The sequence below is a fragment of the Neovison vison genome, chromosome 3 (assembly GCF_020171115.1).
Source record: "Neovison vison isolate M4711 chromosome 3, ASM_NN_V1, whole genome shotgun sequence".
NCBI classification, from domain to species: domain Eukaryota; kingdom Metazoa; phylum Chordata; class Mammalia; order Carnivora; family Mustelidae; genus Neogale; species Neogale vison.
The window spans coordinates 36297345-36322679 of record NC_058093.1 but is presented as its reverse complement, the minus strand read 5'-3'; the positions used below and the strand labels follow the sequence as shown (position 1 = coordinate 36322679).

Below are 25335 nucleotides of genomic sequence, written 5' to 3'. Positions count from 1 at the left end.
TTGCTTCTTTGGGGGCACTTTTGAGGCATATTTTGCATACAGTAGATGGCCCCAAGCTTCTGCAAAGAGCTGGAGGCATGTTTACGTATGAGTGCACGTACATACTGGTATCACCGCCATCCCGTCCAGACAGGGAACATCTCCACACCATCCGCCCCCCCACCCCCCGCCGTGGTCCTCTCACACCCTTTCCTAGACCATTAATACCCGCCCCCTTTCTGGTTTCTGCCATGACAGATTACTTTTACCTGTTCTTGAACTTCACCTATACAGTGTATCAAACAGAATGTATTCCTTTGTGACATGTGTAGAACTTTTACAGTGCAGAGTTCTTATTTTTTAAAGAAGAAGAATTTTCATCAAACCATCCAGAGGGACCAGTTGGACTACTAACCCTCACACCTTTGGGACCAGTGAATCCTGGGAGTCCTGGCGAGCCCTAGATCAAAAAAAAAAAAAAAAAAAAAAAAAAAAAAAAAGGAACTGGAAATTAAGACACTATAAGTTAAAAGTTCCCATTCTATTCACACACCAAACTGTTTTGCTCTTGTGATTATTTCAGGGTTAACACAGTGAAATTGCTTGTTTGCTTAACTAAAGCTAAAATATTTTTTAAAAGATTTTTATTTACTTATTTATTTGACAGAGAGATTGAAAGAGGGAGAGAGAGACCAAAAGTAGGCAGAGAGGCTGGCAGAAAGTTGTAAGTGCCGTATGTTTACAAAGATTATTTTAATCGATTGTTGGCTTCTCTAAAGAAATGCCAGTGTAACGAGCAGAGTGGGGGTAGAGAATGAAACAAAAAGGAAAGAGTTGGCATGACTTGATCCAAGTCCAGCGTTGAAGCAGCAAATCCTTTCATTAGTGAAATGGAAGAACAGCCTAGACCATGCCCTGGAGGAAGGTAGTGGGATGGTCAGACACTGAATGGATCCGATTTCAAACACTATATGTCCAGAGTGTAAATGATTTTTTCCCCCCAAAATTAGGGTCAGAAGAAAGAGAAATGGAGAAATAACAGATACATGAATCAGAGAGACATGAATGGCAGAATTCCTGGAAAATGACAACATTTGCTTGTTAGAAACTCTAGGGGTGGGTTTAGTTTCTTTGGTTATGGGAGTTTGATTCTGGCATCATCTAAAACCAGATCTGAACTCTGATTTTGCCACTAAAACAGAGACTGAGTCACCATAGGCATGATTTCTGGGATCAATGGAAAGAGTAGCTCAGAGACAGTCAAGAGCAAACACCCCAATGCCTAATACAGAATAGATTCACAGTAACTGTTGCCTTTGATGACCAAACAGGCAGTCCACACATGGATGAAATTTAAAAAGACTCTATGGAGATCAATTTCAGTGATCTTTCATAGCTTACTCATTAGTTCGTAGCTTGCTGGAGGCCTGCAGTCAGGGGAATGACCACGTGAGTGCCTGAGAGCCCAGGCTTAAGTCAAGCTGGTGTCCGCAGCAGGAAAGAGCCATCAGCACATCTAGTGGGTGTGTAGTTCTTTAGCAAATCCTCTAGGGTATTTATTTGAACAAAGCCCTTTGTTGTATCAAAGACTTTAGGATAAAAATGTGTGATGAGTTGAGAAAGAGGAGCCCATGAAAGAAAAGAAGGGTGTGACAAAAGGAGAGAATCAGAGGAAGGATGATTCCAGAAACAACAAAAGACAAGTGTTTCAAGGAGAGTGACCCGCGTGGTTTGAAACAAAGCAGAAGGGCCTGGGACAGATAAGGACACAAAAGTCATGGGGGATTTCTGCAGGAGCATTTTCTGGGCAGGGGGACCCAAGGCAAATCATGGCGGCTGAGGAGCGAACAGGAGATGAACTACAGTTAGCCTGGTTAGTTACTTTGTTTGTTTTTTTAAATCTTGACAGAGAAAGGAAAGACACGGAGAGGATGGCAATCCTTTGCTTACAGGACCTGAAAGATCTAGATGAAATTTTATATTTCATTAGTATGGGGGCCATTTACATACTTGAGGATTGAAAGAGAAAAGCTAACATCAAAAAGAAAGGAGGGGCTAAGAGGCATGCATGGTTCTGGTGGGAGTCCCAGGATCAGGGGACAGGGGGAAGAACAGGTTCTGAATGAAAAGCCAAAAGAACTCACCCTTTTATGCAAGATGAAAGAAAATAGGCAGGTATAGAAGCTGTGTGGATCAGGGAGGAGGAGGAAGTTGAGTAGGGAATGTCCGGGTAATGAGCATTTGAATCTCTTGGGATAGATGGTGTTCTGAGGACCAGGCTAAGCCTGGAGAGCAGGAGTTCGCCATGGAACGTCAAGGTGATGAGCATTTGAATCTCTTGGGATAGATGCTGTTCTGAGGACCAGGCTAAGCCTGGAGAGCAGAAGTTCGCCACGGCACTCACCAGCTGGCTGAGATATGGAATTCTCTCCCATTCCCAGCAGCCCAGGGGTAGGCATAAAGAAGGTTAGGTGAATTGGGGATATTCTAAGCTTATGAACTGACATACCTTGGGTCCCTGTGGTCCAGGCAAGCCTTCGGGACCTGGGAATCCCTTCTGGCCAGGAGAACCAGCAGGTCCAGGAAAGCCTTTCTCCCCCTATTAAAAACCAACACAGGATAAGAAACACAGAATAGCATTGTCTAGCAATAAACATACCCACAACCATTGCTTTCTTTTCGTTACAACTTAATGAATACATCTGACATATTTTTCCCCCCTTGGATCAACAAAATTGGCACTCAGCAGTAAGTATAACAGTAAATGGAAAGCTACCTGCTTTTATTATTTGTTGGTAATAATAATAAAAATAATAAATAATAAATGAAAGTTTACGCCTTTGGTGTTGTAGGAACTACTTTTCCCCAAACGGTGGCGCTACACAGAGCAGAGATTCAGAGAGTTCATCAAGTAGGAAGGGAAAGCCCAGTGAGTAAGTTGAGATTGGTTCAGTGTGCTTGCTTGGGGATGGAGAGAGAATGAGGCTAACGCACAAGAAGGTGTTTGGGGAGTGTGCATAATTGCCCTGTAGCTTGAAAAGAACAACAAGCAGGCTATCAGCTTTAGCCCTTTCTTGATTACACAGGAATTAGTAATCCAATCTGCTCTTTGTGTAGGAGATGCAGGAGATATCAAGAGTGGTATTACCAAAAGGGTGAGCGAAATAATTTTTTAAAAAGAGATGATATTATGAGAATGTCCCTAGAAACGAGTGAGTGAAAGTAATTTAGGCTCCATGAGTGACATGGTTCTGCCAGCAAATAATTTTCTGGTGAACACAGGTCCTGGGATCACTCTTTAATTATAAATGTCGCTGGTTGATTCAGTCAATTTAATTACACAATTGGTAAATTAAATTTTAAAAAAAGAGAAGGAGACCAAGTCAGCCATTTCACATTGTTATACACACACACATCCCATAAAAGGAGAAACAAAAGAATTTGCTTGTCCTCTGTCAATACTCAGTCACTTGCACACATTCTAGAATAGCATCTTGCACACAGTAGGGACTTGATAAATTCTTGAGAGCAAAAAGGAATCCCAGCTTTCCAACATGCATCTGAGTGAGTAACTTATATTCATAGCTTTAGGGAAAAACTTTAATCAAAGTTCGTGTTAATTATAGAATAATTGAAAATAAATAGAATAGTTACTATAGTTAGTACATAAATTATGTGTAAATTATTTTATCTAAAGAGCTAAAAATACATTCTAAAAATATTTTTAGTCCCCTTCAGTATTGTTAAGCAATTCATTAGTGTCCCAGAGGAAAGGGTTTGGTAAACAAAGAAAAAACTTTAGTTCGGCCTCTGTCTTAATTATCACAAATTGCAAGTTAATGGAGCGGACTAATGAGATTTCATGGCATTCTATTTTTTCCTTGAATTCTGCAATGGAGCTACAGGTTTGCCCCGCTATCTGAACACACAGAGTTCCTATGAAACTTTTCCTAATTTGAAATGGTGTAAAGCAAAGAGTATCCCTGCTTTCCGAAAGTTCGAATTACACCACTTTGCTTTTATGAAAAACCTACGTTAGTGTGGTAATGTGTTTTTTTTTTTCTTTTTCTTTCAAAGAAGCAACATCCTCTTCGGATTTCTTTTGATTACCAAAACGAATGGCTGTGTGGGTCTTTCTAAAAGCGGAGTGGCGCAAGGCGAGCTTTCAGAAAGCGGGGGACACCTGAAGTTCTTCCTTGTGCGGCATTTTGGCCTTAGCCAGAGTGCTGATGCGGAATTCCACCGCCAGGGGGCGCGCCTGCACCAGTGCTGCGAGCCTTGAAGTCTGCAGATTCCAATGCCTGTGTCCAACTGAGTGAATCGAGTGTTTTCTGTTGGTCTCTCATGTTTATCAACATTTCTACATATAGAGGCATTCTTAGGAGCTTTCTTTTTTGCCAACTTGCTCCTTTTTCTTTACAGACCGAAAGAGTTACATTTTAACTGATGGCATTACACAAGTTGCATGAAACTTTCCAGAAGGCTTTCCCCCCCCACTTTTCTTTGGTTAATGTTTATATACAATTTCTTTAAAATTGGACTTAGGGAATGAAATAACACACTGCGGGTCTTTCTGATAAGAGCGAATTCCTGGATGAGCCCCACAGAAGAAAAGAATATTATTAGGATTTCGTTTTTACCTTCTCCCCTTTGATCCCATCACAGAAGCACTGGCCTTTGTCTTTGCAGACACAGCCCTAGGAAAAGGGGAAAAGAAAGAGTTTTGTTTAAAAACAGCTTCATAAATCCTGGCTGACCGGGCAAAAGCAAACATATTTTTCTGTTCTTTGAGCATGAAACACCATTTGTTAGGAGCCACACTGGGACAATAATATATCGAGAGAAACAGAGCCGAGAAGTGAGAAGAGTTTGCATATAGGAAAGCTGTCGGGTGAGTGTACCTCATTCTTATTATATTGGGGAATTTAAGTTATTTATGGAAAAAAGGAAGCCCTCTTTCCTTGTTTCAGGATAATGTATAGTTGTACCGTATGAAATTGCCGTAACCATCAGTAGAAAGTGGTCTAATGTTGGCAAGTCTCTTAGATTTAAATATATATATATATATATGTATATATATATATATATATATGCATATGTGTATATTAACTGGTCATATCGTCTATAAGTGTTTCAAAGATTTTCTTTTCCTGGAATGATGTTCAAGAAGAACAAACTAATTCAGTAGTGCATCAACGGGTTCTTAGTATAAATCAAAAACAAAAATTTAGCTGGGAGCTTGGACGCTCTTATCCTATCACAGTTACTTTGATACATTTTAGAACCTATGCACAGGCCAACTGCAATGAAGGTCGACTTTTGAAAATGTCTCTGCCAGCAGAGGAACAAAGAGGTAGTTGAAAATACTAAACTTAAAATGTGCTTCGACACATGTTCTATGTTTATGTATTTATCTTTTAAATTTTTTTCTTCAGGTTAATATTAACTGAGAATGAGTTTGCTTTCCACAGGAAATGAATATTAATGGACAGCAAAAGCGGGGCAAGTCTAGGACCTGTGCTGGCTGGTTGGTAGGAAGAAATAAAATAGAAATTACTTCAGATATTTCCAAAGTGGAGGGCCCTATTTGTTCAATTAAAATAAAATGCTCAAGCAAAAACATCTTTGTTTCCTGAACATAGAACAGTAGGCTATGCTGCCTTTCAAGGAAGAGAAGTGCATAGTAATTTTCAGACACCAAATTTATACCTACCTCACAATTTATATAAATAGAAAGTGACTGACAAGGAAAACCTATATTCCCCTCAAGGGTTGAAGAGTTGGTATTTTTTAGAAAATGATTTTTCTGATTTTCCTCCCAGATGTTTGGGGTCATTCAGTCATACCTTGACATAATATATCTAATCTTGTCTTTCTAGATTTTTAAACTTTATGTTCATTTCAATCCCATATTAAAGAATACTCAACTGAAGTACTAGTTCTCAAAGTGGGGGCCCCCCACCAGCAGCAGCCACACCACCTGTAAGCTTGTCAGAAATGTGAACTCTCGGCCCTACCCCCTGGATCAGAAACCCTGATCTCAGGGGTGGGTCTCAGTATTCTGTTTTTGTTTTTTTTTTTTAAAGATTTAATTTATTTATTTGACAGAGAGAGATCACAAGTAGGCAGAGAGGCAGGCAGAGAGAGAGAGGGAAGCAGGCTTCCCCGCTGAGCAGAGAGCCCGATGCGGGACTCGATCCCAGGACCCTGAGATCATGACCCGAGCCGAAGGCAGCGGCTTAACCCACTGAGCCACCCAGGCGCCCCTCAGTATTCTGTTTTTTTTTTTTTTTTTTTTTTTTAAAGATTTTATTTATTCACTTGAGAGAGAGAGACAGTGAGAGAGAGCATGAGAGGGGAGAAGGTCAGAGAGCGAAGCAGACTCCCCATGGAGCTGGGAGCCTGATGTGGGACTCGATCCCGGGACTCCAGGATCACGCCCTGAGCCGAAGGCAGTCGTCCAACCAACTGCGCCACCCAGGCGTCCCTGTATTCTGTTTTAATAGGCCCTCTGAGTGATTCTGATCCCACTGGTCTAAGCTATCATGTAAAATCTGAGTCTGCAAGCTAGAGCTAATTCTCGAAATGTGTCTGAACATTAGATCATCTGACACACTAATTTGCACATTGGTTTTCGTTTGGGATGTCTTTTTTTCCTGTCATCCCAAGCAAGTAGCCAAGTTTTTGTGCCCCTCACTTTTGGGATGCTATGTCACTGGGCTGAAAGCGAAAGCCGGCTGAAGACAAGAGCTCCAGCTTTTGTTTCTGGTTTCAGTACCTGCTGCCAGTTGGTCCCAAGAGTTGGAGGGACAAGCATGCTGCTCCCACACAGCATGTGTATGTGTGGGGGTACAGCAGGGCCTCAGAGAGAAGTCTGAGTCCTACACACAAGAGCACTAGATATTGGACAAGGAAGCACAACCTGCGTGAGGACCCAATGCCCAGGTTCACGCGGTGGTGGTGGGCCACGTTTTTTTTTTTTTTTTTTTTTTTAAAGATTTTATTTATTTATTTGACAGAGAGAGATCACAAGCAGGCAGAGAGGCAGGCAGAGAGAAAGAAGGAAGCAGGTTCCCGGCTGAGCAGAGAGCCCGATGCAGGGCTCGATCCCAAAACCCTGGGATCATGACCCGAGCCAAAGGCAGCGGCTTAACCCACTGAGCCACCCAGGCGCCCCGGGCCACGGTTTTCAAGTAGACAGTGAGCATCTCTGACTCTTCTGCCTCCAGACACAACACAGCACTTTCTGGGAATCTCTGGACCATGGGTAAGAGGAGGCAAATGACCAATTCTCTAAACTCTGAGAAGGTAGATGGAGGTCATGAGTCAGGCCTTATTTTATTTCTTGGAGCGAATGCCATGTTGGCCATATGTTACTGGAAATCTTTCACCATGAGCTTGAACAAGTATGTGTTTGCCCCCAAATGAGATCAGGTCATCCTTCTTATTTGCTCCCATGAACACTTGTAGTTACATGTTTAATGTATATTTTCCCTGGGGCCTGTAAGCCCTAGGAGGGAAGGAATTATAGTCTTATTCACATAAGTAGCCCTGATGTATAATATATACTCAGCAAATGCTTGTGGATTCGGTAAATGGATGGATGGGTAGATAGAAAACTGGTAATTCGTTTACATCCAATTTGGACCTGGAATTTCAAGACATAGGAGCCTATGGCTATTGTTGCACTACCGTGACTGAGATCTTTTCTCTACGCATGAATCATGTACAACTATCACTGGAGTGGCAAAAAATGAAACTAGAAGCCTTGGCTATTTTAATATATGTTAAAATTAACACCAGGCTAATTAGTTAATAGTTGCTTGGACTGAAAAGTCTTTTTTGGAAACTTTGAAACCCTTCAAGAAGTTGAAAAACAGTGCAATGAACCCTTCTAGAGCTTCCTATCTAGATATGCCAACTGTTACCATCTCTTTCTCTTACACACACACACACACACACACACACTCACACGTGTTTTTGCCAAACTGCTGAAAAGTAGACTATAGACACCATGACATTTCACTGCTAATGCTTCTGCGTGCATCTCCCCCAAATAACAGTATATTCTTATCCAGTTGAAACATCATTTCTGAAACTAAAAAATCAACACTGATTTTTTAATTTCAGGTAATTGGTAACTTTAGGTTACTGGTTCTAAAGTGAGCTCTGCAGGCTTATATAAGACTTTTGATGATCATTAGTAAATAAAAAGCTGTTTAATTTTTAGCAAATCTTTCAATTCAGACCCAGATTTAGACTCCATCAATGCTTTTACTTATAAACAATAAATGAAGTCTGTTCTCAACCCGTGGTTCTCACGGTTTCAAAGAAGAAGCCTTAGGACTCAGATGGGTGGTATTCACAGATTGGGTATAGGGCTCACTGTGTGTGACTGTATTGTTCCCGGAGTTCCCTCTTGCCTGGGGTTTGGCTTTCCATATTCACCCCCAGTGACTTTGCTCCCCTTTTCTGGTCATCAAAACCATGGTTCCTGATTTTTTACATTATTTTCCTTCAGTTGGAACATTAGGGGGTAACATATTTAGGTTTTGTTTGCATTTGGCTTCATTGTCTTTACATTAAGATAAAAACCCTATTTCATAGTTCAAAGCCAGCTGGTTGGTTATTTGAAAAAGTTAGTTAAATTGAGAAATTTTAAAAAATGAACAAACAGATCCACGAACATTTTAGACATTTTATAATTTAAAATATACACATGTATGCCAATTCTTTAATCTTATAAAATAGGGTCCGGGTCTTTACTTTGGGAATGGGTCTCTGTTGGAATTCTGCAACACCATTCTTCCTAAGTTACACCCATGATGCACCACTGACCATTTCAGCTTCTGGTTTCTTTGAATCAGGTTTATTCCTGAAAGATGCTTATAGAGTAATTTGAGTATGGAGTCCTTCTCGGCATTAAACCATGTTTTTCTCTAACTTCTTAAATGTTTTCTCAGCCATATTTAATTGAATAGCAGTTTCTAGTTGTCACAGAAACACAAATCGGCATTTGTATTTAAGCAATTTGTTATTTAATACTTAACGAAATCACTTTGTTACTACAATAAGTACAACTGATAGAAACAACTAACTCTTGGCAACCATAAAACTCCACGAGTGGAGCAGGCATATGCCAATGTACTAGGGAGAAGCCTATGGGTCTCGGGTGGGCAGTGTCAGTGGGCATCGACTGATATACTATAGAGCAGGTATGGAGAGTTCTGGTTAGTCCAACAGTCACTCAAAAGGAGAGTCATTGTGAGAGCATCTATCTGTCCACCGTGTCACCCACATGCAGTGGTCAGCACAGTTGGCAAGATTCCAGAGCTAGGTCCAGGGCTGTTTCTATGCTTAGCAGAAATGCTCCAAAACTCTTCCAGTTTTAATTTGCAGTTAAAATGACAAGGCATGGCCAGCCTATACATTTGCAAAATTGGACTGACCTAGGACTTCAGAGTATGTGACAATTTTGCTGACACACGGATGCTCCACCTGAGTGAATAAACTCGAAATTATAGTTAGGGGCCCTCTCTGGCTTTTGTTCAACTGCTACCTTAGAAGCAAGTGCTGCGCCTGTGATACATCTGAGAGCACTTCCCAGGCCATGGAAATTAGGCTCTTCACTTTTTAGATGGTAATGACAGTAGCCTCAGACTCAAGATATTCATTTCTCTTAATTAAGCTGTTTTTCCTGAACTAATTTCTAAATTTGCAAATGTGTATGAATAATTCAAATAGATTATTTGGCAAAAAGGTACAGTAACTCTATTTTCATTATCACTGAATTTGATCCACTTTTTTTGCAGCCACTTTCAAAACACCACGGAATGTTTTTCCATGGTAGAATAGACTATAACCCATTACCCTCTGTTCAAATGCTAAATCACTTAAAAACCAGCTTGGCCAAGTGCTACTGGCCATTAAGAAAGCAGAACTAATGAATATTTCTTAAGCAAAAATTTTATGACTTCTCCTCTTCCAATAATAAAGTACCTCTTAGTTTCCACATACCTTAATGAAGTTAGAAATCATTGGTCATGAGTAGAAAGCTCTTAATAATGATTTTATGGGTTTTTGCACCCCGCTAGCCATTAATACATCAGGAAGTGATCCAAGATTACATGATGTTTTAGCACTTTTGAATATTAAATAGTTAAAACTCGTGAGAATGATTCATTTAAAGGTCACATGCATTTTTTACAATCTCACTTAAAATGTAAAATAAACTGTGATAGTAGAGAATCTTAATAGGTTTAGAAGTCAAGAAATAACAGTTCTTAGGCCATACCTACATAGGATCTGTTCCCAGATTTGTTAGCTGTGAACTGGAGCTTAGGACAAGTTACTTAATCCTTCCAAGTTACCTTTTCTTTAACGGAGGATATTAAGATCTATCCTCCAGGGGGGTTTTTTGTGAGTAGGATTTGCGATGCTGTCCCTAAGGAGCCTGCAGAGTGCCCTGCTTCCAGTCAAAGGGGGTCACTTCTCTCCCCTTTCTTGCTGTACTAGGCCAAAGGACACACACACTATTATCTGATACTTCCTACCATCTGTCCCATCTGCACTGGTCCTGATTCTAACAGCAACAGTAAGAGAGACTGAAATGTATTTTTGTTTGACTACAAATGAATTAAGTAGTATTTGTTAATAGTACTCTTAGAGTATATTGAATATACTAGTTGATATTATTTATACATGAGCACAGATATAATTTGTTTTACTTGTTTAATAAAATATTGGTTGGAAACCCCAACGGTCCCTGATGCTCATACATGAAAGATGCCAAGTCAAGTGTATTATATAAAGGCAGCATGCACTTCCCAGGAGATCTGATCGGCTGACTCTCCCACTGGTCTCTTTGTCTCAGCTCCCAGCCTGCCCTTGGACTGCCCACGAATTGCCCCCATGTTGCCCTCTCTTCCCAGCAATGTGGTAGAAGGGTTAAGGGTACTGTTTCCAGGGCAGACTTCCTGAGTCTACATCCCAGCTCTGCCAAGTCATTTGTATAACTTTAGGTGCTCTCTAGTGCCTTAGTTTCCACAGCTGTAAAATGAGGTCAAATGGGTTAATATTGGTAAAGCACTTAAATGAATATACAGCACTTAGGGTTGTGAAGGGAACCAGAATATGTCACCCCAATATTCCTCTCTGCCATTAAAATTATTTTGGATTGAAAGCAATAATGAGGCAGTAAATGCAGAGAAGGTTCCCCCTTTTCTATGTAAAGACAAGAAACTGGAGACAGACTTTCATTAGTCTAGAAATAGCATCAGAGGAATTTCATTTTTTTTAAAATTTTATTTATTTATTTGACAGACAGAGATCACAAGCAGGCAGAGAGGCAGGTGGGGGGCGGGGGAGAAGGCTCCCCGCTGAGCAGACAGCCTAATCTAATGCGGGGGTGGGGGGGGGCTCAGGATCATGACCTGAGCCGAAAGGCAGAGGCTTTAACCCACTGAGGCACCCAGTGGCTCCACCAGAGGAATTTCAAATAAATCTACTCCTAGTTACCTTTCCACCATTTATAACCACAAGCCCAAACCCCTTGTCTTGTTAATTCTTCACAAATTTATTGCTTCTTTGTCTAAAAGGTATAAAGTTTCCTGCTCTGGTCACTTCTTTGGGTCTTCATTCTCTTGTGAAGACTCCCATGAGCATGTAAAATATTAATTAAATTAGTGTGTTTTTCTCCTGTTAATCTGTCTTTGTCAGTTTAATTTTTTAGTCCCAGTCAGGGACCCTAAGAGGGTCAAGGAAAATTTTTTCCTCCCCTACAGCTGTTACTGTGGCTATCAACAGTTTGGGCAATTACTAATGTATTAAATTAATATTGTTACTTAAATGTCCATGAGTTGAGGGCATACTATGTTTTCTAGACTACAAGGAGAAACAATGTCTTATAATTCCTCTATCTCCTCAGCACTGGCAGGCAGCAAACATTTCTCTTTTTACTCCTAAAACAAATAAAGAATCTAGTTATGAACATACATTTTTACTGGTCATTAATAGGCCAGGAAATCATTTCCAAATAATCTTGGATGTTTCTGCTTTCTGCCTTCAAAACCCTGTATGCCCATCGTACCTACATTCTGGTGAAACAGAAGCGGACTTGCCTACCTGCCCCCCAGCCTCTCCTCCCCCACGTTCAGCCCAGCCTGGTTTAGTGTAAGGGGAAGTTGGCAGCGTTCAAAGCTGGTTAACACTCTACTGAGCAGGTCTGTTGATTCTGCATTATGATTATTGATCCTTTGCCCAGCCAATAGCCTGAGGCGAAAGTTTTTGTGTGTGAAAAGAGCTGACCGAGTGTGGCTGACTGAGCCAGACAGACTCCATGAGCCGCTCTTCGCAGGGCCCCTCCATCCCGCGTCTGCCTTAAGCAACTGACCATGAGCCTTGGCAGCATGCCCTCCAGTAAAGGAGAAGGACACCCGCGCACCGCGCTCGTGGTGGCCCCTTCTTCCCCGCCCAGGAGCCCTTGTCACCACACTTGGATATCACAGAAATCTCACTGGAGCTGCCACTTCCTATCTTTCAATCCCTGTCCAGAAAGACATCACTAGTCTAGACATCTAAATCAGCCACCCGTTTTTGTTTTTCTGGACGACAGCAAGCATGCACATTACTGGCTCTGACAAAGAAGGTGGCAATCAGAGGTCTCTGGTACATTTGGGAATACATCAGTAAGAAAGTTCTGTCCATCTTGTATAAGGCAGCGAGTGGGATTTATACCTATAATCATTAACTCTAGGTTTTGGGGTTTTTTTTTGTTTTTGTTTTTGTTTTTTCCCCTTGCCCTTAAAAGGTTTTAAGTCTAACAGGACTAAGAGTCCTTCACCATTCATGTAAGATTAACAGATTCTGAAGGATCTGATAAGGATGCTGTAGAGGAAATGAACTTGGATCCTTTCTAATATGATTTCAGTAGTTAACATTTGTTTGAACAGTGACTACATAGGACACTGCTCAGGCTTTCTGCTTTGTGTATGGCCTCATTTACACCCAGTAACAATTCTGTGAGGTAGGTACTAAAATTAGCTCTACCTTCGAGCTATGAAAACTGGATGTCAGAGGCTAGAGGTCTTTAAGAATGGAGCTGGGGGATATGGATCCAGCTGGTTTGATCCAGGACCGCATTCTCAGCCACTATACTATATTTAATTATTGGCTGGCTTTGTAGGCTACTGAGGCATTGGGGGAGGGACTCAGATGTATCTCTTCCCCTCACACTGTCACTGTGCCCCCAACGATGGCTTGTAAAATCCCAGGGATAAACGTAACATCGTAGTTCATGGAATTTACAGTATAAATCAGGAGTTGGTGCACTGCAGTCCACAAGCCAAATCCAGTCTGTGTCTGTTTTTGCACTACTTTTGACCTAAGAATTGTATATTTTTCAAACAGTTGGGAAAAAATAAAAAGAAACATAGTATTTTGTAACATGTGAAAATTGCCAGAGTGGCACCCAGGAATCTCTCTCTTCCCCCTGTCCCCTCCCCCATATTCCTCCACTTCCTCCCACCATACTTCAGTCCAAGGGTTATTGGCAAGGAGGGCACAGTTAATGCAAATTGTGGGTTGGAAGAATCCAGAAGATCATCTAATCTAATAGTTCTTTATGTTTTGTACTTCACAAGGCAGCAAAATTAAAAAAAAATTAATGGAAACCAACAGTGGATTGTTTTATTTAGATTTTGGTATGTAAGGGCAATGGCTATCTTCAAATATGCATAAGCAAACCTATCTTCCCACCCATGAGCCAATAGCAAATCTTTCATCTACTATTGTCATCCCTTAAGAGAAAACAGGGTTTTTTGGAGCACCTGCGTGGCTCAGTGGGTTAAGCCTATGCCTTAGGTTCAGGTCATGATCTCCGGGTCCTGGGATTGGGCCCCACATCAGGGTCTCTGCTCAGCAGGGAGCCTGCTTCATCTCACCCCCTACCCCTACCTGCTGCTCTGCCTACTTGCGATCTCTCTTGCTCTCTGTCAAATAAATAAATAAAATATTTTTTAAAAAACAGGTTTTGTTTTGTTTTAAAGACTCACCTATTTATTTGAGAGAGAGGGAGCAAGAGCTTACGTATGCTCTTGCCCCCGAGGGGAAGGGGTAGAGTGTCTTAAGCCCACTCCATACTGAGCATGCGGGGCTCACATTGAGCCTGACAGAGCTCTATTTCATAACCCCAATCACAACCCCGATCATGATGCCAGCTGCAAACAAGGCACTTAACCAACTTCACCACCCAGGCGCCCCAAGAGAAAACAAATTAGAGCACTGTTAACGAAGCAAGTAAATGCTCATAGACTACAAGATGCTCCCTTAAAGTAAAAATAAGTAAGTTTTACTTCATAGGCAATACCTACGCTGTTCTTTTCTCATTTCCCTTGGTCTGGTGAAAGTCTACACCACCCAACACAGGCATGACTTTGGGAAGCACTAAACTAGTCATAACTATCTTCTCTCTCCCACCCACATCCCTTCTGGTCAGCCACTATCTGCTTCGTGACCTACTACCGCATGGTTTTCTCTCTGAGAGATCTCAGCAAGCTAATCTCATACAGTGTAATGCATGTTGCATTTAAAAATATGCCCTATAAACTGACACATTTTTTACTGATAAATGTCTCTTACACACACACATACACACACACACACACACCCCTATTAATGCCCCAAGTGGTAGAAAATTCAAACTCCCGACTGACAGGCAAGACACATTTTGGGGCACATGGGACCCTTTAGCTCGCCTGTTTGGTTTGCCTATATGTAGGACCAGGTCTTTTAAAAAATATTTTTGATACTATTACTTGTTTAAAAAAGTCAGAGGGAGAGACAAAACAGAAGAGACTGTGGACTCTGAGAGAGAAACTGAGGGTTTTGGGGGCGTGGGAAGGTGAGCCTGGTGGTGGGTATTATGGAGGGCATGGATTGCATGGAGCACTGGGTGTGGTGCATAAACAATGAATTTTGGAACACTGAAAAAAAATTTAATTTAATTTAAAAAAAAAAAAAGAAAAAGAAGTATCTTGTTGGGGCACCTGGGTGGCTCAGTTGTTGGGTGTCTGCTTTCAGCTCAGGTCATGATCCCAGGGTACTTGGATCGAGCCCCATGTCGGGCTCCCTGCTCAGTGGGAAGCCTGCTTCTCCCTCTCCCACTCCCCTTGCTGGTGGTTCCCTCTCTCGCTGTGTCTCTATCTGTCAAATAATAAACAAAAATTTTTAAAAAGTATCTTGTATATAAAACTAATCTAGAGTCACCTGGGTGGCTCAGTGTGTTAATGCCTCTGCTTTCGGTTCAGGTAATGATCCCAGGGTTCTCGGATTGAGCCCCGCATCGGGCTCTCTGCTCAGCAGGGAGCCTGCTTCTCTGTCTACTTGTGATCTCTGTCTGTCAAATAAATAAATAAAATCTTTAAAAAAATGTAAAAAATTAAAAAAAAAAACCCTCATCTATTTCTTTTTCATTTGCCAACCCGTGAAGAAGCACAGTAGAACCAGGCATGTCAAGGTTCTCGATCATCTCTCCAGGGATGTTTCTTCATGTGGGAAAGAATCTGGAAAAGCGGCCCTTAGCTCTTGTCCATGTGGAGAATGGTCACATGGCTTTCACCACTTCCAAAAGCTGTCACTTGGCTAATTATACCAACTGTCAATAGTAAATCTAAAGTGATTTTCAGAGTTTTACAGCTTTCAGCTTTGGGTTCTGGGAGAGCCGCTAGAAGTGTTAAGAAACCTTGCACTCGGGGCGCCTGGGTGGCTCAGTGGGTTAAAGCCTCTGCCTTTGGCTCAGGTCATGATCCCAGGGTCCTGGGATCGAGCCCCGCATTGGGCTCTCTGCTCCGTGGAGGGCCTGCTTCCTCCTCTCTCTCTATCTCTGCCTGCCTCCCTGCCTACTTGTGATCTCTCTCTGTCAAATGAATAAAATCTTAAAAAAAAAAAAAAAAGAAACCTTGCACTTGATCATATAAATATAAGATGATGATTCAAGAGAAAATCCATTTTCTATCTGTGAACCTAAAGGTAACTCAAAAGGAAGACAAGAAGCTGAAGGTCCCTCTTTAGACGAGGTCAGTTTTCCAAATGGAAGCTTTGTTTGGATTTTTGGGGAGATTCTGATGTGCTACTGTTTGAAAATATGGACACGATTTGGGTAGCAGTATTATTCTGAATAATAAGGAGAAAAAACAGGTTCACTTATGTATGTAAAAGTTAATCCAGAAAGATAGTTGTTTACTTTTTTAATTAAAAAAAATTTTTTTAAAGATTTTATTTATTTATTTGACAGCGTTCACAAGTAGGCAGAGAGAGGGAGAAGCAGGCTCCCTGCTGAGCAGAGTCTGATATGGGGCTCGATCCCAGGATTCTCCACCACGACCTGAGCCGAAGGCAGAGGCTTAACTCGCTGAGCTACACAGCTGCCCTGAAAGATAGTTGTTTAAATACTTTTATATTTATCCTCTTTTTGTGCATGTGTGTGAAAACCAGAATAAGACGGATAAAGAACCAAAAACAGTACCAACTCACAAGACGAGAAAAACAAGTGAGCAGACAAAAACAGATCAAAAGTGTCAATTGTTGGAAGCTGGGTGACCAGTGAAAGCTTCATGTCAACTGGACCATTACATTTGTAAATACTTTGACACATATCCTCTGTTCCAATAAAAGATAAGACAAAAAACTAGAAAATAAAGACAAACTCAATAACAAGATAAATATTTCTGGTGAGTAACATTCAATGACAACACAAAGCATGGGGGGGGTGGGTACTGAATCATCACATGGTTGGACTGAGTCTAGAAGCCAACTATGGTGGTTTGGAATTTGGCACCTGTGCATAGTAAGGAACATGAACCAAGAAACACCATTTTAGCATTATTTAGAGTCATAAGGCATTTCCAATAGGGTCCATTCCAAAAGGGTGGGTACACACAGAAGAGAAAGGAAAAAGAAACAACAAAAATTGGAATACTAGCTGTGGTAGCTAGTCTCTAAGATGGTCCCTAGTGATTCCTCCTCCTGGCATTCATGCCTTTTTGTAGTCCCATCACATATTGAACCAGGGTCGGTCTGTAGGACCAACAGAATAGGACAATCATGATGCTATGTCACTTGAGACTAAGTCATAAAATAAAATTGTGATATCTGCTCTGTCTTGTGTTACTTGCTATGAGGAATCCAGCTGCCATGTCAAGGAGCCTTATGAAGAGGTCCATGCATTAAAGAACTGAGGCCTCTGGGAACAACCCTATGAATGAGTTATTTGACTCTGTCAAGACTTAGATGACTACTGCTCCAGTCTACAGCTTCTGAAAGGCATGAGGGACCTGGAGATAGCACCCCCAGACTTCTGCTCCCAGGATTCCTGGCCCTCAAAAAATGTATAGAATGATAGATGTTCACTGCTTTGAACTGAACAACTGGAGGCTAATCAATTAGGTAGTAGTGAATAATACAGGGTATCCAACTAAAATTAAAAGTTTGATGGAAATGATAAAAGAGAAATTTAGGAACTTTCTCAGAAAATAGGGCAAAAGAAAAAGAGGTGAACAATAATGAAAAAAAGCACAAAAGTTTTGAGGATCAATTCAGGATGTCCAGTATCTGACCAAATGGGATTTCAGAAAGGCCAAGGAGAGAAAATTAGAGGAAATTATCGAAGAAATAATATAAGAAATGATTCTCTCAGTGAAGAATATAAATGTTTTCATTGATAGGGCCCACTGAATATCCCCTTACAAATACACACATCTGAGGTATATTATCAAAGCATTCCAGAACACGGGGGACCATGAGAAGATTCTAGAAGGAAACAACAAGAAGAAACAGTCACATACAAAGATCTTAGAATCCAATGACACATTGGATGTGTCAACAATAATACTACAAGGGAGATATGGCATGATGCTTTCAGAATTCTAGGGCAAATTGATTTTCAGTGTAGTCTTTGATACTCACCAAATGATACATTAAGTTTGAGGACACACAGATTATATTCAGGTCCATAAGGAAGCAAAAATATTACCATCCTGGCATTCTTCCATGGTTAACTACTAGAGGATGTGTTCCACCAAAAAAAGGAATCAGGTCAAGAAAGGGGAAGACCTGGGATCGAGGAGAGAGGCTCTAACTCAGAATGAGTGTCTCAGGATGACCAAGGTATAAATAACTCAGACTAGAGCCAGAGGGCGGCAGCCCCTGGGGGACACCAAGGAAACTGACAAGTGTGACTAGAAAATTTTAAAGCTTCAGGAAAAACAAAAGTTTGTCCAAGAAAGTTCACATACATGAAAAGCAGTGGCTTAGTAATGAACACAATTTCCAAAACCATATACTACTGATATAACCAAGTTTTGATCTAAGCATGTTGGGAAGATTTGAAGAAAAGGGGGGTGTAGGTCACAGAAGTGTCCTCACCTACTGAGCTGCAAGTCAGTAGTGTTAGGGGCGCCTGGGTGGCTTCGTTGTTAAGCATCTGCCTTCAGCTCAGGTTATGATCCCAGGACCCTGGCATCCAGCCCCACATTGGGCTACCTGCTGGGCAGGAAGCCTCCTTCTCCCTCCCCCACTCCCACTGCTTATGTTCCCTCTCTTCCTGTGTCTCTCTCTGTCAAATAAATAAAATAAAATAAATAAAAAAATAAATAAAAAATAAATAAAATGTCTGCCTCTTTGGGGGGATGTGTGGGAGGGTAGGCTAGATGGGGACTTTGTTTTACTCTAAGTCTTTTAATACTACAAATATTTTATTATTGTTATTATTATTATTATTTACTCTCTGTATTTTTTACTCTGCTCAAAATTCACAATAAAAAAGAAAGTTCATCTCAAAACCAGAAAATTTCCTGTTAAGTCTAAGAAGTTATTGTTTTCTCAACCTAAAAGCATTCTAAGTTCATCTTCAGTGATGTTTTTCTCCAATTTGGAAAATCACCAATCTAGCTTTGACTTCCTAGTAGAAAAAAAAAAAATACAGTAAGAATAAACATAGGAAAATTTTAAAGGAAAATGATTCAACCACTTGATGAAGTCACATTCAGCAGATTCTCTGCCAATGAAGGTCAGTCCTGGAGGTTGCCTGGCCTACCACTTGCTGGGGAGGCGGGGCACCGATACTCTCTGTTGTTCTAAATCATACACTATTAAGACTGCAAGTGGCATTAGGGTTCATCTGTCTCATACTGAGTCCAAGGTTGGTCCAGATTTTACGTGGAGCCCAGAACCTCTCCTTTTCTCTTGAGCAGAGGAGCTGACTACATTTTAGGAAGACTGCGGAACTTCCAAGCATAGAGGCCATTACACATGCTAGTTCTCTTGCCCATTGCCCTGGCTGGATTGGAGAGGTAGCACCTACAAACCTGCAGGCTTGGTCTCAGCTGTGCCCACATTATAGAAAAAAAATTCTTTAGGGCTGATTTGGGTTAGGGCTCCATGAAAACATTTTCTCCCTAAGAGCGGAGGACAGTAAATGCTGTCTAACACTTTGATAGGAGCAGGACAGAAGCCAACAGATCACAAATATAGAAGCTCTCTAAAGGATAAGGAGAGAATCTGATATCCTGACTTGCCTTTTAAAATAAACTATAGAAATGTTTGGAGTTTTTGTTGCATTTGTTATGATTAACGTGCTTCGTTGATAGTACCAGTTCAAATCAAACCGTCATTAAGAAAAAAATATCTGTTATTTCCATGGTGTTCTGACTGAAAGTTAGGATAGTGATTCTCAACCACTAGTATACATAAATTTTCTGGAGCCCTTAGCAGTCTTAATTTTTCCAGAACCGCAAGTCTAGAGAATAGCTCTGAGTGCCTGGAATCTGTATTTGTATTTAAAGTCTAATAAGTTATGCATTTAAAGTCTAATAAGTTATCTCCTGTATGCCCAGGAGACTGGGTTGCAGGGGTTCCCCCGACACACTTTGAGAGTCAACTTTACCTCTTGAGCATTAAGCAGAAACTGAACCTCATCTGGAAAACGATTGCACTTAAGTCTGTGGTATTTATGAACTAAGAAAACAGTATTTCTTTTTTAAAATAGAAGTTAGGATTAATTATCAACCATAAATAAATTTCCCAAATTGTATTATGTCTCTCCTCTGATTAAAATTGTTTGTTCATTCCTTACGGCTGGCGGTGCCAAGTCTAAACTCATCAGCATGACGTACGAGGCTCTTTGTATTCTGGTCCCCCCTCTTTCCCCAGCCTCTGAGGCCACTGGTCACCCCGAGCTCTCTTTTGCATTCCTGGGATTTTCCACATGGTCCCTCTTTGGCCTGAATGCCCACTTCTCAATACCCCTTACTCTGCTTGGCTAAGTTGTGCTCATTCTGGAGCAGTTCAAAGGTTACCTCTTTCCGGAAGACTAGCTCCTGAAATCTTCTGGTAGTTACTTGCTCTCTCCTCTGTTTCGTGCATAACTTCTCTCATAACACGTATTTAATTGCACTGTGATTATTTGTTTCTCCATCACCTAACAAAGCTTCTCATAGGAAGTCACATTTTACTCATCTCTATGTTCCTAGGAGAGGGGACAATTTACAGGGCAGGGGAGGAAGAGAGCAGTTGCCCCAGGGAAAAACTGCTTATCCGTGTCATAGGACCTGTGGACCTGCCTGATTATAAAACAAGGCCCTCGGGATGAACCTGAGTGGTGGGGGTGGTGAGCCCCTATATATGGACTATATATGGAAAGGTACAAAGAGAAATGTAACAAATACCTCTTCACCTACCCCCAGCATAAGAAATAGCACATTACAAATATGGTTGAGGTCCCCTGTGTTCTCTCTGAATCTTCGATAAAGTTTGTTCTGTAAAACTGCCTCATCCTGGGGAAGCTGAACAAGCAGTTCACTGTCCTGCTCCAGTCCACGAGTGGAAGAATAATTGTGGAAATTGAGATGTTGGTGTGATTCAGTCTTCAGCAAGTACAGGAAATCAGAAGGAGAAGTTACCAAGAGAATGCAGGCCCCAGGGAATTTGCAGAAATATTGGGCAGAATTTGGATTTCCCATGGATTTGAGATGGTATTCAAAGAATTTCAAGTCGTTTTAAATCTCAAAGGACAGGATAGTCCTACATGGCCCTGGGGCTACAGTCACCAATAGTAGGTGTTCAATAAATATCAATCCTCTGAAAAAAAAAGCTTCCAGGGTACTAAATCCATCAAGTGGGTAGGCATAATTTGTATGACTATATATGCCAGATAACTATTATTAAAGCAACAAAAGAAAGTTAAAAATGAAATTGGGCACATGTCAAGAATAGTACAATGCTTCATGGCACTGAAAACAGACTATGGAGAGATAAGCATATAAATATGGTGATGACAGCTGGAGTGAGACCCCATACAAAAATAAACAAGAAAGTGTAAGCTATGTCTCCAGAAAAACAAACATTTGGATATTTTAGACATTAATGATTGACTGAAATTTTTCTTCCAGATGACTAATGCCAGGTAAATAAAAATCATAGGAGCAGGTAGACGAGAAAACCAGAGTCCTTAGGACTGGCTCTGGGAAAAAAGAAATGCACAGTGTAGTATTACAAGTAGGAGGGTCTAAGAGGAGGTAAAGGGCATGAGCCCCAGAGCACAGTGAGCAGAAAAGGCAAAGATAAAACAGAAATAATGGGTCAGAGGACAGAGAGTTCATTCCATGCTTTTATTTTAGATAGGAAGAAGGGAAATTCTGCACAATGGTGATATCTCTTTTGGAGGGAAAGAAAGGAATATGAAAAACAGAGTTTTTCTTTTCTTTCTTTCTTTCTTTTTTTTTTAGTTCCCTATTTTAGAATTAAAAAAAAAGCAAGCAAAAATAAAAATTCAGAATTCAAAGCAACTGAGAACCAGATCACAAAATTTCTAAATGTTAAACATCAGGTATCTTTTGGAGCTCTCTGAAGATGACTGTACTTTCACACCTCCCCTAGTATTTGCTTTGCTCTTCATATTAAAAATATTGTTTGTTGTTGCTAAAATAGAGTTTGATTGTTCGACTTGGATCAACAGAGCAGACATCTAGATAGCTTGCTTCACTGTTAGTTTTGGAAAGAAGACTACAGAAAGAACAACAAAGGCATATTTAAATGAGTTTTCTTAAGACAGAGATGTAATCAGTATCATATCCTGATTAAAAAAATGCAGAGCTTTGACTTTTATATGACATCTTTTCAAATGTGCAACTGTGTTTAGAAAATGCTAAGAAAAGGTTTGGCCATTCTGGCAAATCCAGGAGAACTAGTATATATATTAGTGTATATATATTTGGACATATATATGTATGTATACATATGTATATATATATGTGTGCTCGCATGCGCATATTTACACACTCCTATACACCGGTGGGTGCAGCTGTCCTTTGATAAGACTTTGGTAGCTAAGGCTTATGGAGGTAGCAGGGATGTGTGCTGTGTGTAGTCTTTACACAATGTTGTTTTCAGTCACATTCAGGTATTTCAAAAACCATTAACTCTGGGAGTTTGAACACGACTATCCCAGCAGTGCCGACAGGATCTTCAGCCCTCTGGCAAGCAAGCGCAGTGTTGTTTGAGGAAACATCCTGCACCATGGAATGAGCAAAGCCAGTAATGTCCCAAATAATGCTTAACTTTCGGGTCTCTCAATTTTTTAAAGAAAGATTTTGATTTATTTATTTGAATGACAGCGAGAAAGTGAGAGAAAGGGCGCACAATCCCTGAGAGAGGCAGAGGCAGAGGCAGAGGGAGAGGGAGAGGCAGACTCCCCACTGGGCGGGGAGCTAGATGAGGGGCTGAATCCCAGGGCGCTGAGACCATGACGGGAGCTCAAGGCAGAGACTTAATGGACTCAGCCACCTAGGTGCCCTCAGGGCCTCTAAATTTTAATACATAATCTCTAAGGAAAAATGCTTAGGTCCTATTAGAGACTATGGCTGCCAAGGATTCTCTGTGAGCACATTTCTTCCGAGTCATTATCTCTACTACTGAATTCAGTTGCTAAAACCACACATGGTATTTCTGAATCTTCATGTGGTAAATAAACTCCTAAGTGACCTACAGATGATTCTCACAATTTGCAGTGTTCCTAGAAAAGGAGAGGAAGAACCCTAAATTAACCATCATGTAGCGATGGTATTCCCAGCATTACTTTTTCTGTCCCGTGTGAGCTTTTTCTATAGCCCGAGCCTATGAACTGTGGTTATTGACAAAAATACCCAAATAAAACACAGCTATAGCCAAGAACACACGGTAATTAAAATCAAGTTATTTTAAATGTTGAAAACCAGCAAATACGACTTCATAATGTGCACACTTGTTGCATGGTGAATGACATGCTTACAAACGGCTTGTTCACAAAAGTCAGTTGAAGTCAGCGTAAATAAAGTCACTAATCTATATATTATTGTTGAACAAGAGTCTCATTTGGGCCCAGGGTTGTTGTGAAAACATTCTAAAAAGTACAATTTCTAGATAACTGAAGTTATCTAGATCTTTGATCTACTGTTATTGTATTCTATGGTCTTTTGCCCTTGTAAATAGACTATAAGTGACATAATCCTCCCTTTCTAAACACTGTTGCTGTCAGTGTCAACACTTTTGTGCCCCAGTGGATTCTTGGTCCCCAACTGATGGTGAAGAAATATTTGTTGAGTGATGCTACTGTATGTATATTTGCATCTATATAATTTGATTACAAGATGGTATGTGGTTTCGGTTGTCAAACATGCTTTTTTGTTTTTTTTCCTTTGAGGGAGGCTCTTTTCCTTAGGCATTCTGCTTTCCTTCTTTCTACTCTTGACTTCCTGTCTGTAGCTGTTTGTACCTCTCCCCATATTTCTGTTTCATACGTGTTATTAATTAAGAAATCAGGTAACTGAAGTTTGGTAGAATTGCTTATAAATTCAGAATAAAGAGACTCTGGGTAAGGTTTTAGGACCTCAATGATAAATGAAGTTCAGAAATTTTGTAGCATTGTTCTGGTTTTTGTTTATCTTCTAGAGAATTAAAATTGCTAGGTAATGATGTGCTTATATACTGAATAAGTAAACAGTTACAATAAAATACATACAGTCATATTTAAACATCCTCTTATTTACAAAACTTTTTTTGTGGTACATACACGTAACATATAATTTATCATCATAACCATTTTTAAGTGTGCAATTCTGTAGTGTTAAGTATAATCGCTATTGTTGTGTGACCTATCTCCAGAATTCTTTTCATTGCGCAAAATTGAAATTCTGTTCCCATTTAGCAGCTCCCCATTTTCCCCTCCGTTCAGCCTGTAACAACCACCATTCTTTCTTTCTCTATGAATCTCACTACCCTAGGCAACCCATATAAATGGAATCATGCATTTTTTGTCTTTTGGCAAAAAGGTTCATCCTTGATGTAAACAGCTTAGGTAAACAGCATGTAAACACCTCTCATTTGTTTTGTTATCATTAAATTTTTAAAAAGATTTTATCTATTTATTTGAGAGGGAAAGATAGAGAGTGAGGATGAGTGAGGGAGGAGCAGAGGGAGAGGGAGAAACTACCCGCTGAGTGCAGAGCCCAACGCAGAACTCATTGAGATTGGGACCTGAGCTGAAGTCAGATGCTTAACCGACTGAACCACCCAGACATCCCATAATTAGATTTTTAATATCAAAACATCTGTCATTGAAAGCCAAGGTCATGAGATGCATACCCATACATAGGATGCTAGGAAAAGCTGAGGTAGTATAGATGTGCCCATAAGACAGACAAGACTTCCTAAGGACTCAGTGGTGTATAGTATGGCATATCAATATGCTGGAATATTATGGAGACATAAGAAAGATGAGGCAGATCCAGATGTTTTACCTTGGAGAGAAGATATGACACTAAGTGAAGAAAATATACCGGTAAGCAGTATGATCACAGTTTTATATAAAGCACATACGTGTATGCATAGAAGTATGTCTGGAAGTATATACATAGAATAGTTAAAAACAATTATCTCTGGGGCGCCTGGGTGGCTCAGGTTGTTAAACATCTCACTTTGCCTGGGGTTGTGATCTCAGGGTCCTGGGATCGAGCCCTGCATTGGGCTCTGTGCTCAGTGGGGAGTCTGCCTGAAGATTCTCTCCCATTACCCCTCTCCCTTCTCCCTCTCTCAAATAAATAAAATATTTTAAAAAACCATTCTTTTTGGTAGTGGGATTAAGGTGTCTTTCAAAGTTGACTTTTTACTTCCTTGAATTGTCTTAGAACTTTGGCATCTACATTATTTCACAATCGGGAAAAAAAAACAGTAATAAAATTTTCATTTTTTTAAAAAAGGAAATGACGATAATGATGAAGTAATGGTAGACTGGTGACCTGTCCACAAAAATGAAAAACAAAAATGCTT

General features: G+C 40.5%; 1 protein-coding gene across 1 annotated transcript in view; it reads right to left on the bottom strand.

Moving 5' to 3' along the window:
- Window positions 1–25335, bottom strand: part of COL4A3 (collagen type IV alpha 3 chain) — a 126389-nt gene that overhangs the window by 59258 nt on the left and 41796 nt on the right. The window contains exons 2-4 of the mRNA XM_044241731.1: window positions 4620–4676; window positions 2489–2578; window positions 395–439 (exon numbers count right to left, since the gene is read on the bottom strand). Of these exons, the coding sequence (XP_044097666.1) occupies window positions 395–439; window positions 2489–2578; window positions 4620–4676 (192 nt within the window). The remainder of the gene's footprint in view (window positions 1–394; window positions 440–2488; window positions 2579–4619; window positions 4677–25335) is intronic.